The sequence below is a fragment of the Archocentrus centrarchus genome, chromosome 6, assembly GCF_007364275.1.
Source record: "Archocentrus centrarchus isolate MPI-CPG fArcCen1 chromosome 6, fArcCen1, whole genome shotgun sequence".
NCBI classification, from domain to species: Eukaryota; Metazoa; Chordata; class Actinopteri; order Cichliformes; family Cichlidae; genus Archocentrus; species Archocentrus centrarchus.
This window is the reverse complement of record NC_044351.1, coordinates 7,840,449-7,855,491: the sequence shown is the minus strand read 5'-3', so window position 1 is coordinate 7,855,491 and position 15,043 is coordinate 7,840,449. Positions and strand designations below refer to the sequence as shown.

General features: G+C 39.6%; 1 protein-coding gene across 1 annotated transcript in view; it reads right to left on the bottom strand.

Annotated features, from left to right (window-relative positions):
- The window catches only part of asz1 (ankyrin repeat, SAM and basic leucine zipper domain containing 1), a 43,599-nt gene that overhangs the window by 16,228 nt on the left and 12,328 nt on the right, over nt 1-15,043 (bottom strand). Inside the window, exons 5-10 of the mRNA XM_030731045.1 lie at nt 8,686-8,797; nt 8,393-8,527; nt 7,671-7,789; nt 3,609-3,681; nt 2,995-3,051; nt 1,263-1,375 (exon numbers count right to left, since the gene is read on the bottom strand). Coding sequence (XP_030586905.1) covers nt 1,263-1,375; nt 2,995-3,051; nt 3,609-3,681; nt 7,671-7,789; nt 8,393-8,527; nt 8,686-8,797 — 609 coding nt within the window. The remainder of the gene's footprint in view (nt 1-1,262; nt 1,376-2,994; nt 3,052-3,608; nt 3,682-7,670; nt 7,790-8,392; nt 8,528-8,685; nt 8,798-15,043) is intronic.

Genomic DNA, 15,043 nt, shown 5'->3' with positions numbered 1-15,043 from the left:
CTTAGAGCAGCAAATCCTACAAACCTTGAGTCTACCCTTTCACGGCTTAGCACCTACAGCACCTTTTCAGGAAAAGGGACATTTTGAGACCTTTTTCTCCTTGATTTCTATTTGAGAATTTTTATAACTTTTTAGTGACTAGCAGGGGCTGTGGTTTACATGTACAGATTATAAATGTATTCACTTCACTATAAAACATCTGTAAGACTTTGAAACCTACGGTGTATTGTTTACATTGGTATTTGCTTCCTAACAGTCCTCTTGCTTGCCTTTACAAGTGCATTACCACCACCACCACCTAAAAACGCTTTTATAGAGGACTAACTCTGATAAAGATATTCATCCCAGTAATCAAACTTCTTCAGTCTTGACTGGGCAGTCTCTCATCCTGCAGGTGAGACGGGGCAAAGCAAATGAGTCCAGTTTGGCAGAGAATTCATGAAATGATGGGGTGCGGTGTGATGACTCTGTCTGGCCTCTGACGCTGTGTTCATTGCAACCACCCATCGCCTTCACCTTACAAATCATTACAGCTCCGCTTAAGCCATTAAGTCCTAGCTCTAGCATGGCTATGGAGATAGGGGGAGGGAGATACAGAGCCAGGACAGTGACATGCTTATAGGGTTGATGAATGACTTCCAGTGGAGGAGGACAGTTAGAGCATCACAAGGAGATGGAGATGGGCTGAATGTGGGGGAGGGTTTAAGGTGTGGGGCTGACAAGTGTTTAAATTTCTGCTACTACTGTCAACTTTGTTTCTGGCTTCATGCAGAGTGTTTGTAGATTTTTTTTTTTAGCGACTTACACCTTATCAGAAATTCTTGGCAGACTGAGGTTTTCAAATTCTCTCAGGATTCTCAAACACCTGCAGAAAGCTCTGATTCGTTTAATTTTCATTCTAAGTTTAAGACCTCGTTCCTGAAAAATATGCCTCAAAGGAAAAAATGTGCCTGAAAAGTAACCAAGGTCACAGTTTGAAAACCCAGTAGTGCTATCCACCTGCTGTAACACTAATCGCAGCACAGACAGAACAGCTCTGCACACAAGAAAGAGGAGGAAGACAAACACTGGGGAGTTTGCTTCAAGCTTCCAGGATGAAGAGCAACTGAATGTATAAGCTACATATACCACCAAGATGGCACAGAATTACATTACATTTGTCCTCATTTATATACAGCAATAAATAATTTTGCCAAACTTAATTATAGGATGATTTTTAGCTGAACAGTTAAAAAGGTATAAAGTCAGAACATTTGGCATACCCACTGTCTGCAAGTCCCAGCTGGCTGATTGTTTCTGGGTCCACTTTGTCCAGGTGCATCTGCTGCATAACAGTCAGCACCTTCCTCTGGTCCTCTGGGTCTGTGATACCAATCTGACAAATAGAAAAATAAAGTTGTGCTTTTCTATTGTTGCTATATGTCCAGAAAAAAAAAATCAACTGCATCATTATACAACATCTACATTCTACTTAAATGAAAGCACTAGCACTTTTTTTTAATGGAAGCCACAGCTATAATGCCTAGGACAGTATAACAGCAAAGACTGTGGACAACCAACTTAATAAAGTTAATCCTAAAATTCTCTGTAAATATAAGAAAATCTGCGTAAACTGTGAAAAAGCAAGCTTCAGATTGATGATGACATTTTTAAAAGAGCGTCTCCTTATCTACAACTTTGAGTTACACGGGGCAGACGATCCTACTTCTATTCAATAACATTATTAATCAGAACATTAACAATATGTTGGTTGCTGCTGTAGATTAATTAACAAATGCTCCAACACTGCTACATCAAGAGTTTGTCTCAACCAAACAGTGTAATTAGTTTGCCCTGTTTTTTTATCTTCAAGAGAAAATTAAAAATATCAGATCAAATATCTGTTAATACTCAGTCAAGCAGTAATTTAAACTAACATCAACACATAGATAAATGCAGCTTTTATGTCAGAATTTACTGCCATTGAGTACAAAACCCTTGAACAAAAAATGTCTCATCTTTCTCTTGTACCTGGTGTCTGGATACACTTCCCCACCACTTTCAGCAGCTTAGCCCCTGAATCATTAAAGACTGCAGTCTTCAAACCCCTTTTGAAAAGGAGAAATATGAATCCTGCAGCACTAAGTAATTATCAGCCTACTTCTAACCTTTCATGTACTGGTAAAGATTACTGAGAAAGTAGTTTCTAATCAAATTAGTAATTTCTTGGATATTAATTGTTATCATGACACCTTCCAATCGGGCTTTCATCACAGCACAGAAACTGCTCTCATAAAGGTTAAGTGATCTGTAAGAAGTAGTGACACATAGTTGCATCAATAGGAGGTTACTTGAGAAGTTTCTGTTGTCGTTATGATTTAAAAAGACAATTGTTTGATAGTAAATGGCTTCACCCAACCACTAAACACGAGTGGAAGAAAACCTTTTGTGTTATTATTCATAATCTCTGAAAAATGGCCAAAAATAATAAAATAAAATACAACCACAAATTCTCACAGGGTATGTAAACGTTTGAGTGCAACTCTTATCAAAAGCTATTAAAGCTGCTTTGCTGCTGGAACCAGCTGAGGTCTCTCCAAGCTTAGCTTTTTTTATTCACAACTGCTTTTAACTAAACAGGTAGCTGCACCATTATTATTTTTTCCTCTCATTTTTCCTTTTATTTTATCTTATAAAGCACTCTAAATAAATGTATAAACAATCTTCCCTTAAAGAATTTTCTGAAGCTTTATTGTGCTTCTATTTAATTTTTAGTTTTTCCTCTTTGTTTGCCTATAATTTACTGTGAAGTATGTATAATGTATGCAAACAGTTTCCATTTACTTCTTACACATTTTGAGCTCTATCTCATACTGCAGAAATAAAGTGTATCAGTTTAATCTCTTCTTAAACAGTGACATCAACAGCTATTCCTTTCGCTTTCTGGTTCACCATCAAACCTGGCAGCCAGAAATGAGAGCTGACAGACACACAGATGTTACAGAAAACCTCTACCTTCTCAAGGTCCTCCTTCTCCATGGTCAACAGGTAACTCCAGGTGATGTCATTCTCCTGTGCAAATGTGTATTTGAAAAGCCAAAAACAGAAAAGATCACTCAGCATTTACCAAATCAAAACTTCACAACCTGAAGCAGATGTACCTGCATAACTCTTTTTCATACAGTAACAGCAAGCCACCTGCAGCTGTCAAAGCTTGTCCTCATAAATCAGATAGGGCCTAAAACCTAAGCTCACCCTCAGTTTAATTCAGGCCACACTAATCCAACATACTACATCCATTATTAAGTACCACAGGAAATATGTAAACTACACATCTCAAGATACGTTCCCAAGCATATACGTATCTCTCTGTCAATAAGGCAGCTGCGCTCAAGTCACTGTATCTCACCCATTACATTAATACTGTGCTGCACTGTGTGCAATAGCATACCATCTGTGCCCACCATCCTGGAAATAAAACAAATCTCTCACATTACAAAAAAGGACTGTGCATTCAAAAATACACAATTTTTAACACACACACACACACACACACACACACACACACACACACACACACACACACACACACACACAAATTCTACTGCAGGGTGTGGTAGTGTACTTACAGTCATTATTTCAATGAGGTAGCCCAGGTCAAGGCCATGCAGGAGGAGCTCCAGTTCATCAAGCTTGGTTACACTGAGCAGGGCAGAAAGTTCACTGTAACTTAACAGCTGACTGACATGTTACACAAAATTAACACGTGTTTTATGGGTGTGTACAACTAGTCAACTAATTGTTTAAACACTTCTGCACTGGCTAGTTGACAACAAAAATACAATTTTCTGAGCCAAACATTTTATTTTTTAATATACTCCACAGTTTACTGTTGAATCAATGATGCTACCAAAGTACCACAGTACATGTTATACCACAGTATAAAATATGGAGGTAGTTTCTGAGCCTGGGAGCTAATGCTTAACTCTGCATTACTTCTGGTTTCACAGAAGTTTACGTAAATGGTAAATGGACTAGTTCTTCTATAGCACTTTTTTCTATTTCAGAGTGCTTTCTATCTAATATTCACACACATTTGTACTCTGACAGTTGCGTTGGAGAGCAACTTGGGGTTCAGTATCTTGCCCAAGGATACTTTGGCATGCAGACTGGAGCAGCCAGGAATCAAACCACCAACCTTCCAATTAGAAGATGACCGGCTCTACCTCTTGAGCCACAGCCCTGCTGCTCTCTTCCTCTGTGAAAGCACTTCCCTAATGACTTTATGGGCTTAACTTTTAGTTTCAAGTGCTAATGAAAATGAATTTAGTAAATCATGGTTAGTATTAGAGTAAGAGGACTATCCAGGTTAGGGATGTCACAATACCATAAATTTAGTAGCCTGAATCAATAGCATTTTAGATACCACAGGAGAAAAAATTAAGAGGCCTTCTTCTTTTATAAAGATTATAAAATACCAACAATACCATAAAAAACAACACTGTCCCACACAGTGCAAAAAATACAATAACATAACTGTAAGGTATATATGGCAAAAATTCTCTTGGGTGCTGCATAGAAACAAATTAAAAAGACAATACTTTTAGGCTGTCTGAGGTAGTGCTTCGTTTCTGGTGAGTCTGGATTATATTTTACTGCTGATCAAATTTTGCTTTGTTGTGTGTAGCATTTCCTGTGCTTGTGGGCGCACTTCTTTTCCCTCAGCAGTAAGGATAGACAAGAACACTTGTAGGTTTATGCTACCCCCGTCAGTTCCAGAAGAACTGCCTACCTACGGTACAAAAAAAATACACAAGTGCCATCACGTTTTTAGTATTTTTGGTATTTGAAAGGTATTGAAAAAAATCAAAAATACTGGCAGCTGCCAGTGATACTCCTCAGCCTCCTGGCAGTAGAATCTTTAGGTAGCACAAGTCCCCTGGAAGTGTAAGCTCAAAAACACATAATTATCAGGTCTCAGTAGATCTTAATGGAGTGCATATGAGCCTTAGTAACTTTATTCATCATATTCAAAAGTAAATGGCTGCATAAGAGCTAGGAATAAGAACTGCTAAAACATGTAGCATGATGCTCCTTATCACAGAAGAATTCTGAAGGAAAGCTTTTTTCTTGCTGAAAAATAAGGGGTGATGTGATGTATATGATCAGTCTGTGTGCAATAACTGACACCGCAGTGCTTTGTGGACTTTAAATGATCAAGCAGTGATTTTTGTGTTACTGTTTCTTTCATATCTTTCGGCAGGTGTTCCAAGATTTGAACTATGCTGTTGATTATATCTGACATGTATTAGTGCATGCAGGAACATAAAAATATGTCCTTCCAACTACTGTTATTTTATTGGCCTAAAAGAAGCTTCACTCCGGGGCGCCCGGGTGGCCTGGTGGTGAGGCCCACGACCACATGCATGTACCGTGCTGAGGTGCGGGCGGCGCAGGCTCGAGTCCCGGCCTGTCGCCAGCTTGCCCGCGTGTCTTTCCCCCATTTCCTGTCTCTCCACTGTGGATAAAAGCCACTGTGGCCAAAAGTAGAAAAAAAAGCTTCACTTCCGGTGACGCTGCCAGGTGAGTTCAGACCCTCCAATCACAATTTTTTACTGGCAAAACTACCGTAAGTAACTGTCACAATTACTTAAAAACCCAGATTTTACGTGTCGTGCACTGCCACAAATCCTGATAAAAATTCTGGTGGTACAAAGAGCAATTGTTTAAATTTTGGTGGTGATCCGGATCACAATCTATATCCAGGATTTTGTGAAAGGATTCATTACCATTGTGAGATATTATTATAATATTCATATATTTGCATCTAACCTTATGAGGAATAAAGTCAGAATCCTCTAAAAAGAATCAGGGTGCAACATGATCATAAGTTCTGTCACAGAGCAGTTTATTTATGATCCAAGGAGGATTCTGGATCTGATGATCCAGAATGCTGAAAGTTGCAGGGTCAAAATTCCCTCTTGTAGAAGAAATAAAGGGAGTGACATGTAACAACAAATTATAGCTCAACCTGATGGAGTGTGACAACATTTGGTGATATCTATTTCAATGTAGTATTGGCACATTTGGAAAATTTGGGGTGGGCAAGGTATGCGCTCTATTGAGTGCCCTTCTATTTGCATCAATTTGAAAATCCTAGGTGGCTTCTTTCTTGAGTCATCACATTCGCAAGATTTTCAGAAAACTTGACCTCAAGGTCACCAAGATTCAAACTCATCTGAGATTTTTAGTAGAACACCTACACTATCAATTTGAAAAAAATCCTACGTCACCTCGTTCTCAATTTATTGTGTTCAAAGTTGGGTGTCCACACCACTGGACACCCACCCGCCTGGTGTGCTAACGACAATACCCCATCAGCCTTTTAGGGTGAGGGTTAAAAAAGGTATTGTAATTATCCGTTCTGCTGACGTCCCTAATCAGCGTACAATCACTAGCTAACACACTTTCAGTCGTGACACATAAACAAATGCAATGTCACAATTTTGACTACTTTCTGAGTGTTTTATGCTTAGACCAGTCTGATTTTTTTTCTCCCGTTTAACCAAGAAGAAAATCAGTCACAAGAACATCCCTAACAAGTACAGTATGGACTGGTTTGGATAGGACTGCACTTAAAGTGTATTAGATTTTTGATTACTCCATGTTTATTTTAAAAAAATGCCAGAAAACTGAATGCAAAAAGGAGTTCATCCTTTAGATATATGGTATAAATAAGCAGAAATCTAAACTACTGAAGTGCATTTGAACAATGATCTGTACCTGTTCCATTCCCACTCTTTCTGAATCAGTCTTTAAAGGTCAAAGAGGTAAAGACATCAATTTCTGTTTTGGGTATCAGAAGCGAGCAACAAAGTGTCACTGAGTGCAGACACATCAGAGTAACCGCAGTTCTAGTCTGACTGCTGGAATGACGCGCTTCTGAAATTAGCCTCTCTTCTCATGATGTTCATAATATGTTTAATGTGTAACATGGGTTTTACGTCTTTGTAGCCAACATGAGAGAAAGGCAGCTAAAATGTTTACAGGCTCTAATTCCTGGTGCCAGACATGGTCTAAAATTACGTTTCTGGCTGATGATAATTGCCCAGCAGTGCCTGAATGGACTAAACATTCATGCAGGAGGTTTATTATTGTTTATGTCTGGCTCGACAACGGTTCAACAGCACCTGATACACAGACGCCAGTTCACCGAGAATCCAACAGGGGGCATTAAGCTACAGTGAGGACTGGAATATGGCTTTGTAATGACAAGAGAAGATTGGTGTAATGATAAACTGTATGAATGGAGTGATGTGCATCTCCACCGAAGTGCCGACAATCAGTCTGGGTCAAGTCTAAACACATATTGTCTTTACCTGCTGTAAACTCACACCCCTGCACAACCACAACTTTGCAGTGACAGAAATTAATTTTCAGACAAGCAATAAAAGAATCCCACAACAACAACAGAAAAATAGAAGACAAACAGTCAAAATAATACTACTGTAATGATAAGGTGTGGGAATTATTATTCAAGCCTTACAGAACACAGTAGACACCATAAACAAGACAAAGCAAACCTTTCAAGAATGATACATATTGCTGCATTTAAAAAAAAAAGAAAAAGACAACAATGAAGTGAAGGGTAAACCCTAAAAACATACAAGTGAATACAAGTGTTATGCTACCTTTCATTGGAAGATGGAGATTGGGAGTTAGTCTTGAAGTACGTAGAGAATGTCTCTTCCACGGATTCAACGGCCTGGACCTTGGAAATGTTCAATGAAGAAGCCAAGATCCTGGAAATCTGTGAACATTCATGAATACTGTAAGATTTAGCAGCTTTTGAAAGACCATGGGGAATGTTTTTGATAGTACAGCATAACACAAATGTATGTCACCCTAGTCAAAGATTTCTATGTAACTTTAAATGATCTAAAGGGTTCATAGTCCCCCTCTAAAGTTTTCCCTTTTCTTTAAGCATACAGAAGTGCAGGTTCAAAAAAGGTTACCTGAGCCATGGCTGACCTTTGACAAAAACTACCAGACAACAGAAAACATTTTTTTTTGTTATTTTTCTTATTTAATAATGTAAAAATTCAAATTATAATTTACAGATGGCAATGGAAAGGTTTTGTGACAAAAGTACTTCAAGTTTGGATTAATTTTAACTTCCAATGCACTTCCACTCCTGTGTGTGTTAAAAAAGGAGAGAGGAGGAAACTACGCACTTCATTGCCATCCAGTGGGTCACACTGGACCCTTTAGCGAGCATGTTTCACTAAATGTTTGTAAGAATAGCAGTTTTGATACATTTCTGGGGAAAAAGTAATGCAATTTTCCCTGAGACTAGAAATGCTAAACTGCATATATGCAGCATCTAGAAACATCTGCTAAGTTGTTTAAATACCTGTCTGTGTTTGAAGATTTCAGCCAGATCAGCAGGGCTTTTGCCCGTCTTTGTCCTTAGAGTTTTGTCTGCCCCCAGCTGAAGGAGCTTCAGCAGTGCCTCCTCCCTTCCATATTTCACTGCTATAGCCAAAGCCTGACAAAAAAGACATTAGCTATGTAGATAATGTCAACGTATGATTGTTATTATAACAAAAATGATGCCATCTATATATTACACTGTGACCTCTGTGCTACAGTTAAACTGAAGATCCCTACAGAAGGAATCTGATATGACAAACACAAGTGACACACTGTGCATCCACTGATATCCTGAACGTTGATTTCAGCTCCATGGGACACCAGGAGATTGATGACCTTACTGTAGCCATCCCTGGCTGCCAGCATCAGGCAGGTCATTTGCGACCTGAGAAGAATATCAGACAAGAAAACAGAGGAAGGATGAGGATAGAAGAAATGAACAGTTTTATGAAAATAATTTAAATGTTGCAGTATCCACTCTGGGAGTGGGGGGAATATATGGAAAGAACAGAGAAAGTGAAATAGAGATTAGTCTTTAGATGAGGCTGCAGGAAGCATAATGACCAAATGAAAATGGGTGCACAAATTAAAAATCTATGGAGAAAGCACCAGGGGGCAGTAGACACTACATTATACATATACCATTTCACTTGAATTTTAATCTGGTCCAAACTGAGGAGTTGAAGAGCTCAGTGTATCTGAGTATTTAATATCACCTGCTGTCTTTAAATATTCAAAAGGTTTGCTTAAATTAGGCTCATGTTCATTCAACAAGTGATTAAGTGATTGGTGATTTACTCCTTTTATATGTGTTATGTCTTTGTTAACAGACACATTTAAAAAGCACTTTTCTGCTCTTACTAAGCCCTCCAAGGGCTTTTAAACTATAAACTACATTCACACACAAACACACCTATATCTCAATTTATTCTATGCCATTAAGCACATCACCCTCATGCCTAGAGACGCATTCAGCATCTTTCCAGAGGACCTGGAGATCGGACCGCCTTCTGATTAAGAGCACTCACTTGAACTCCTGAGCCATAACAAATGAGATGTTTTGGGACTGTAAGTCAGACAAGACAAGAAGTTCTATGGCATCAGTGTGAGGTTTAGGAACTGTTACAGGTATGCTATTTACAGAGCACGATTGATTGGCAGTACAGTGGCAACAGGTAGAGATTCCAGAGTAACAGAGTGAAACTAACCCCAAACATTTTAAACATCTACAGCTATTTGTACCTCCACTTTTTCCCAACTAACAAAATACATTTGATGCACTACTATCTCTTATTATAGCTATAAAAGTAGTGCATTCAATAATATTTGAAAAGTTGCCATTATTCTGGACTCTGGGAACAGCAGTCTGGGAGGCCTCAGTCAGCTGACTCATCCTTTGGACAACAGTCAATTTTTTAGGGCTTGCGGTATAGCCAGTGGATATCCAGGCCAAGACTTCCTGTCTGATGGGCAATGTTTATGAATGCAGATAAAATTTTAAAAGCTAACAACAAGCTAAACAGTCATTAGATGACATGCAGATTGGAGAAGCCAGAGACTGAAGCATCAATCTTCACTGCTACCAATACACAGGTTTCACTATTTTCCAGAATCCAGACCCTTATTGCTTATTAGTGCAGTTATTTTTAAATTTCTTACTATAATGATCATAGTGTATGTATATACGCATCTCCTCAATGGGTGTGCTAATCTCAATTAAACTTTGCACAACTATCATCACACACACAGCAATTATTAACATCTATATGTTTTTTTTTCAAGATTTATTTTGAATCCCAATGTTTTTTGATTTTCATATTCATCATCCCCCTGCGAATGTCAGGTTGTGTTTGTTTCATGTGTCACGTTCTACGTACACCACCAGTACGTAACTTAATGGTCACCAAAATTTGTATCTTATAACAGAACTTTGTTTGAGTCACAACTAAATACAGACTGAAGAATTAGAAAAAAAACAATGTAGGGTAGTTATCTATTAAAAACTACTGTGACAGTGAAGATAACATACTTTCCCCTCAGCGTGCCTTATATAAAATCATTTCTGCTACAGTACAGTACGTCCTCTTCTTATCACCTGTGACTCAAACACAGCAGGTGAGAAAAATACATCAATCCAAAGGGTGGGAAAGTTCAGGGGCCAATTTATCACTTCATGTAATGCTTTTATGGAGAGGTGTGTGTTTGTTTCTGTGTGTGTGAAAATCAGAGAGAGAAGAGACATTTTAAGGAACAATCCATAATTCACATGTAGTTCATAATTCAAAAGGCCAGGCTGGCAAAAGACAGGATGGGAGTCACGCTCCAGTTGATTCACAGTTGGACTAATATATAAAAATACAGGGTTTGCTTATATAAGGTTGACAAAGTACATGTGTACATGGGAGCCAGCTTTAAAAGTTATTTACAATTTTGTCACTCTGGCCCAAAGTCTTCTGGCTTTACCTGTGTTAAAACTGTGTGGGCAGTACAGGTGTTGATATTAGTGTTAACAAATTATCTTGAACTTAAAAGTGCCCCTAGACAGAGGTGATGTTTGTCAAACAGGTGTAAATCTGCGCAGCACGTCAGAGGTTTGTGTTGAACACCATCTATGATAAGCAAGAAATGCATCTACATCTTCCTTTAGCAAATTCCTAGAAATCACAAGTTAATGTTCTATGTGAACTCAAACAAATCTGACAATGGCTACAACAACATCTCGAGTAACATGCCCCTGTGCTCACCAATCAGTGACTAGAGCGGCAAGAGACAGAGATAGGAAGTGTCACAAAGTTTCTGCTTTCATGCCCTCTGCTATTGTATTTTCCCAAGCGTTGTTTTGCTGTGAGACAGCCTCAAGGTCACTCGCAGACCATTTCTGTGTGTTCTGTGTATGTGTATCCTTCACACTGTGAGTTTTGGACAGTTCCCAAAGTGTCAGCTGATCAATATGCAGACAGTTTAGTGTAAAAAATGACTTCCAGAAATATCTGACTCACTGTACCTCGGTCAACATAATCAAACACATTCCACAAAGGCAATCTTAAAATGTTACGATGACTAAAATAATATAAAGGTGTGGAACGATATCTTTTCTTTTCTGACAATATAATTTTTGCGAAATAATGACTCACCACCTTTCCTACCTATAAATGAGATTAAAGATAAAGGTCTTATTGTTGTTGCCAACCTATGCAGTGATGGCTGTTATGGGTACCTGTGAGGTACAGAGGAGTTAAAATGCAAAGCAAGACAAAATTCAAAACTAAAAAGAAGTTCTAAGAATTGTAAAAGGTAAAGAAGCAGCCACGCAAATGTGTCAGATGCTCTGTTTACGCCAAACTCAAAGCAAAGCTTTTGTGTGATGCAAATCGACATAAACTTATATGGAATGATGTGAATAGAGGTAAATACACTATAATACCAAAACTACTCAGTCACCCATTCAAATCTTTGAATTCAGGTGTTCCAACCACTTCCATGGCCACAAGTGTACATCACCAAGCGTAAAGAGTTGGATGCAGTGGTCTAACACATGCCATCACTGGACATGTGGTGAATCACGCTTCACTGTTTGGCAATCCCGTGGATGAGTCTGGGTTTGGTGGTTGCCAGGAGAACGGTACCTGTCTGACTGCATTGTGCCAAGTGTAAAGTTTGGTGGAGGGGGGGTTATGGTGTGGGGCTGTTTTTCAAGAGTCGGGTTTGGCCCCTTAGTTCCAGTGAAAGGAACTCTTCATGCTTCAGGATACCAAGACATTTTGGACAATTTCATGCTCCCAATTTTGTGGGAACAGTTTGGGGATGGCTCCTTCCTGTTCCAACATGAGTGCACACCAGTGCACAAAGCAGGTCCATAAAGACATGGATGAGTGAGTTTGGTGTGGAAGAATTTGACTGGCCTGCACAGAGTCCTGACCTCAACCCGACAGAACACCTTTGGGATGAATTAGAGAAGACTGTGAGCCAGGCCTTCTTGTCCAACATCAGTGTCTGACCTCACAAATGTTCTTCTGGAAGAATGGTCAAAAATTCCCCAAAACACTCCTAAACCTTGAGGAAAGACTTCTCAGAAGAGTTGAAGCCATTATAGCTGCAAAGGGTGGCTGACATATTAAACCTTATGGATTAAGAATGGGATGTCACCCAAGTTCCATATGAGTGTGAAGGCAGACAACCAAACACTTTTGTCAATATAGTTTATCTGCCTAAGGTGAGTGAACTAACTGACCTATGGCAAAAAAACTGCTGTTACACCCAAATTCCCCCTCTGTGGGACAATAAAGGATGTTTCTTCTTATTATTCTTCTTAATCACAAACAGATGACTAACATATTATAGATGTATGATTCAACTTTGCTTTTAAATACAGACAGGAAAAAAGGACACAAATAATAACAATTCTAAGACTGATAAGACCTAAAAAATAGTGTGTTCATGTACTAAACTAGTTCTCCCATTAGCTGGCGGGGGGGAATATTTAGAGTTGTCATACAGTCCAAAAACAATTTGACTGCATTTGTGCACATAATGGAAGGGCAGACCTCGCTTGTCACTTGGACTGAACATACCATTACAACCCCAATATGTGGTTGCAGAAGCTTCAGTTGACTAATGCATTTTGTACTTAACATTTATTTTGACCATGGATGTTTCTGCAACTGTACATTCTTTTTTTTTTTTTTTTTAGCCTGTCATGTCTGGCTGTTTTCGCAATCGGAACAATGATCCGAATGCAATGATGTACCAAACATATTTGCTTTCACAAGAACAGCTCTAAGTTTTCTATAGGCTATTCTTGTTAATGTTTGTATTTTATTTTTTATTTAGTTATTTATGCCAGGCCTGACAGGCAACAGGGAAAGAGAAAAGAGAAGAGGGGGGAGAAAAAAAAAAAAAAAATACTCAAAGATATACATACATACATACACACATTCACGTCTATACAACTGCATATACATATACACACATACACACAATTTGCTGTTTGCAGTAATGTGCGTATGCGCCTCTGTCATGTAATGTACTCAATGAGGGTAAGAACTGCAACCAATGCCCCCCGCGATCCAGAGGCAAATAGGAAAGGACCCAGGGGACCCAGGCCATCCACAGCCCACTAGGAGCTCAGAAGACCTGAGGCCACACATCCTGATGGCAACTGAGTGCATACCCCAGAGGAGGAGGGAGGGAGACCCTAGAGCCAGAGGCAATGAGCAGCCCACCCCCCCGCAGGCCGGCACCCCCAGCACGAGCCGAGCATGCGGGCCCTGAGGCCCCAAGCGCCCAAGAACCGCCCCACACCCGGCAGAGCCCCCCCCAATGCCAAGGAGGCCCAAGCCACCCCCAGGCCACAGCCGCCGAGGGAGTGGGTCAGAAACCACGCCAAGACATCCGGCAACACGGGCACCCACACCCCAGGGGTGGCAGTGACGATCAGTGGGGAGCAGCGTGGACGGTAGGGAGGGGTAACTCTGGCCCCTCCACAACCGTGTCCCACAGGTGCCAAGGCTCAGCAAGCCCAGCTGTCCACACACGCACGCACACATGCTCACACACACACACACACACACACACACACGCAGGTACACACGCACACATGCATGCGCGCACAGACACACACAACTGTACATTCTTAAGGAGTACAAATCAAGTATTGCAAGCCTTCAGGAGTCTGAATGGTAACTTTTCAAATTAAATGATATGCAAACATTCTGCCTTTCAAAACTGCAGTATTAGACATCTTGAACTTTGTGTGACTATGTGACATTTCCAAGTTTCTCCACAGAAGTATAGTCTTATGACACAATCTAAATTTTTTTTTAAATTAACTCCAATTCCAGGCAACGCTCCAGTTACACAGGCCTAGTAACAACCTGCCACTAAGGAAAGATGCACATTCACCAATGCCAACACCTAGTGGTTGCTGGAGGCTGCAAAATTTTTGGGTTGCCAAGGGATCACTGACCCGTCTACAGTCCTTTCTGATTGGGTCTTACATCTATGTGCCGTAAATGGGTTCTGAATCAGTGTTTCCTTTGGAGGTTTTCTTTTGGCGCACAAACCTCACTGAAAAGAAGAAAAAAGTAATAAGTGTTTCTTTCTTATGTCTAAATAAGGAAATTTTATGTTTTCAAGCAGAAAGTTATGGAAGATTATAGGGGACTGGATGAACATGTTAGGCATGTTAGGACTCAAACCAAGTTCAAAGAACTTTCTTTAGAAAAAACATTCTATAGAATGGTGTTATACTCATGGCACGAGTATAACACCATTCATAAAGTCTTCAATGTCATCAGAAGTTTTGCAGCCTCCTTTCTAATTAAAATTAATAAAATAAATACTAATATAAAGTAAATATTTTTACTACAAAACAAAGTTTGGAAAAAGTGAAGGGATCTGCATACTTTTTGAATGCACCCTAAAAAAAGTCACTAAAATGTTTCTGAATGAGCCCTATGCATTGTGCACATTCACCTTCTATGCTGAATGCAGTTGCTGCGTTTAGCAAATATCGGCACAGTGAGGATGGAGAAAAAGGGGACACATGGAGGCAATGGACTCCACATCATGCTCCTGCAGGACTGTGAGAGATGACACAGAATGCTTGTTTACCCTAAAACGGAGGAATGAG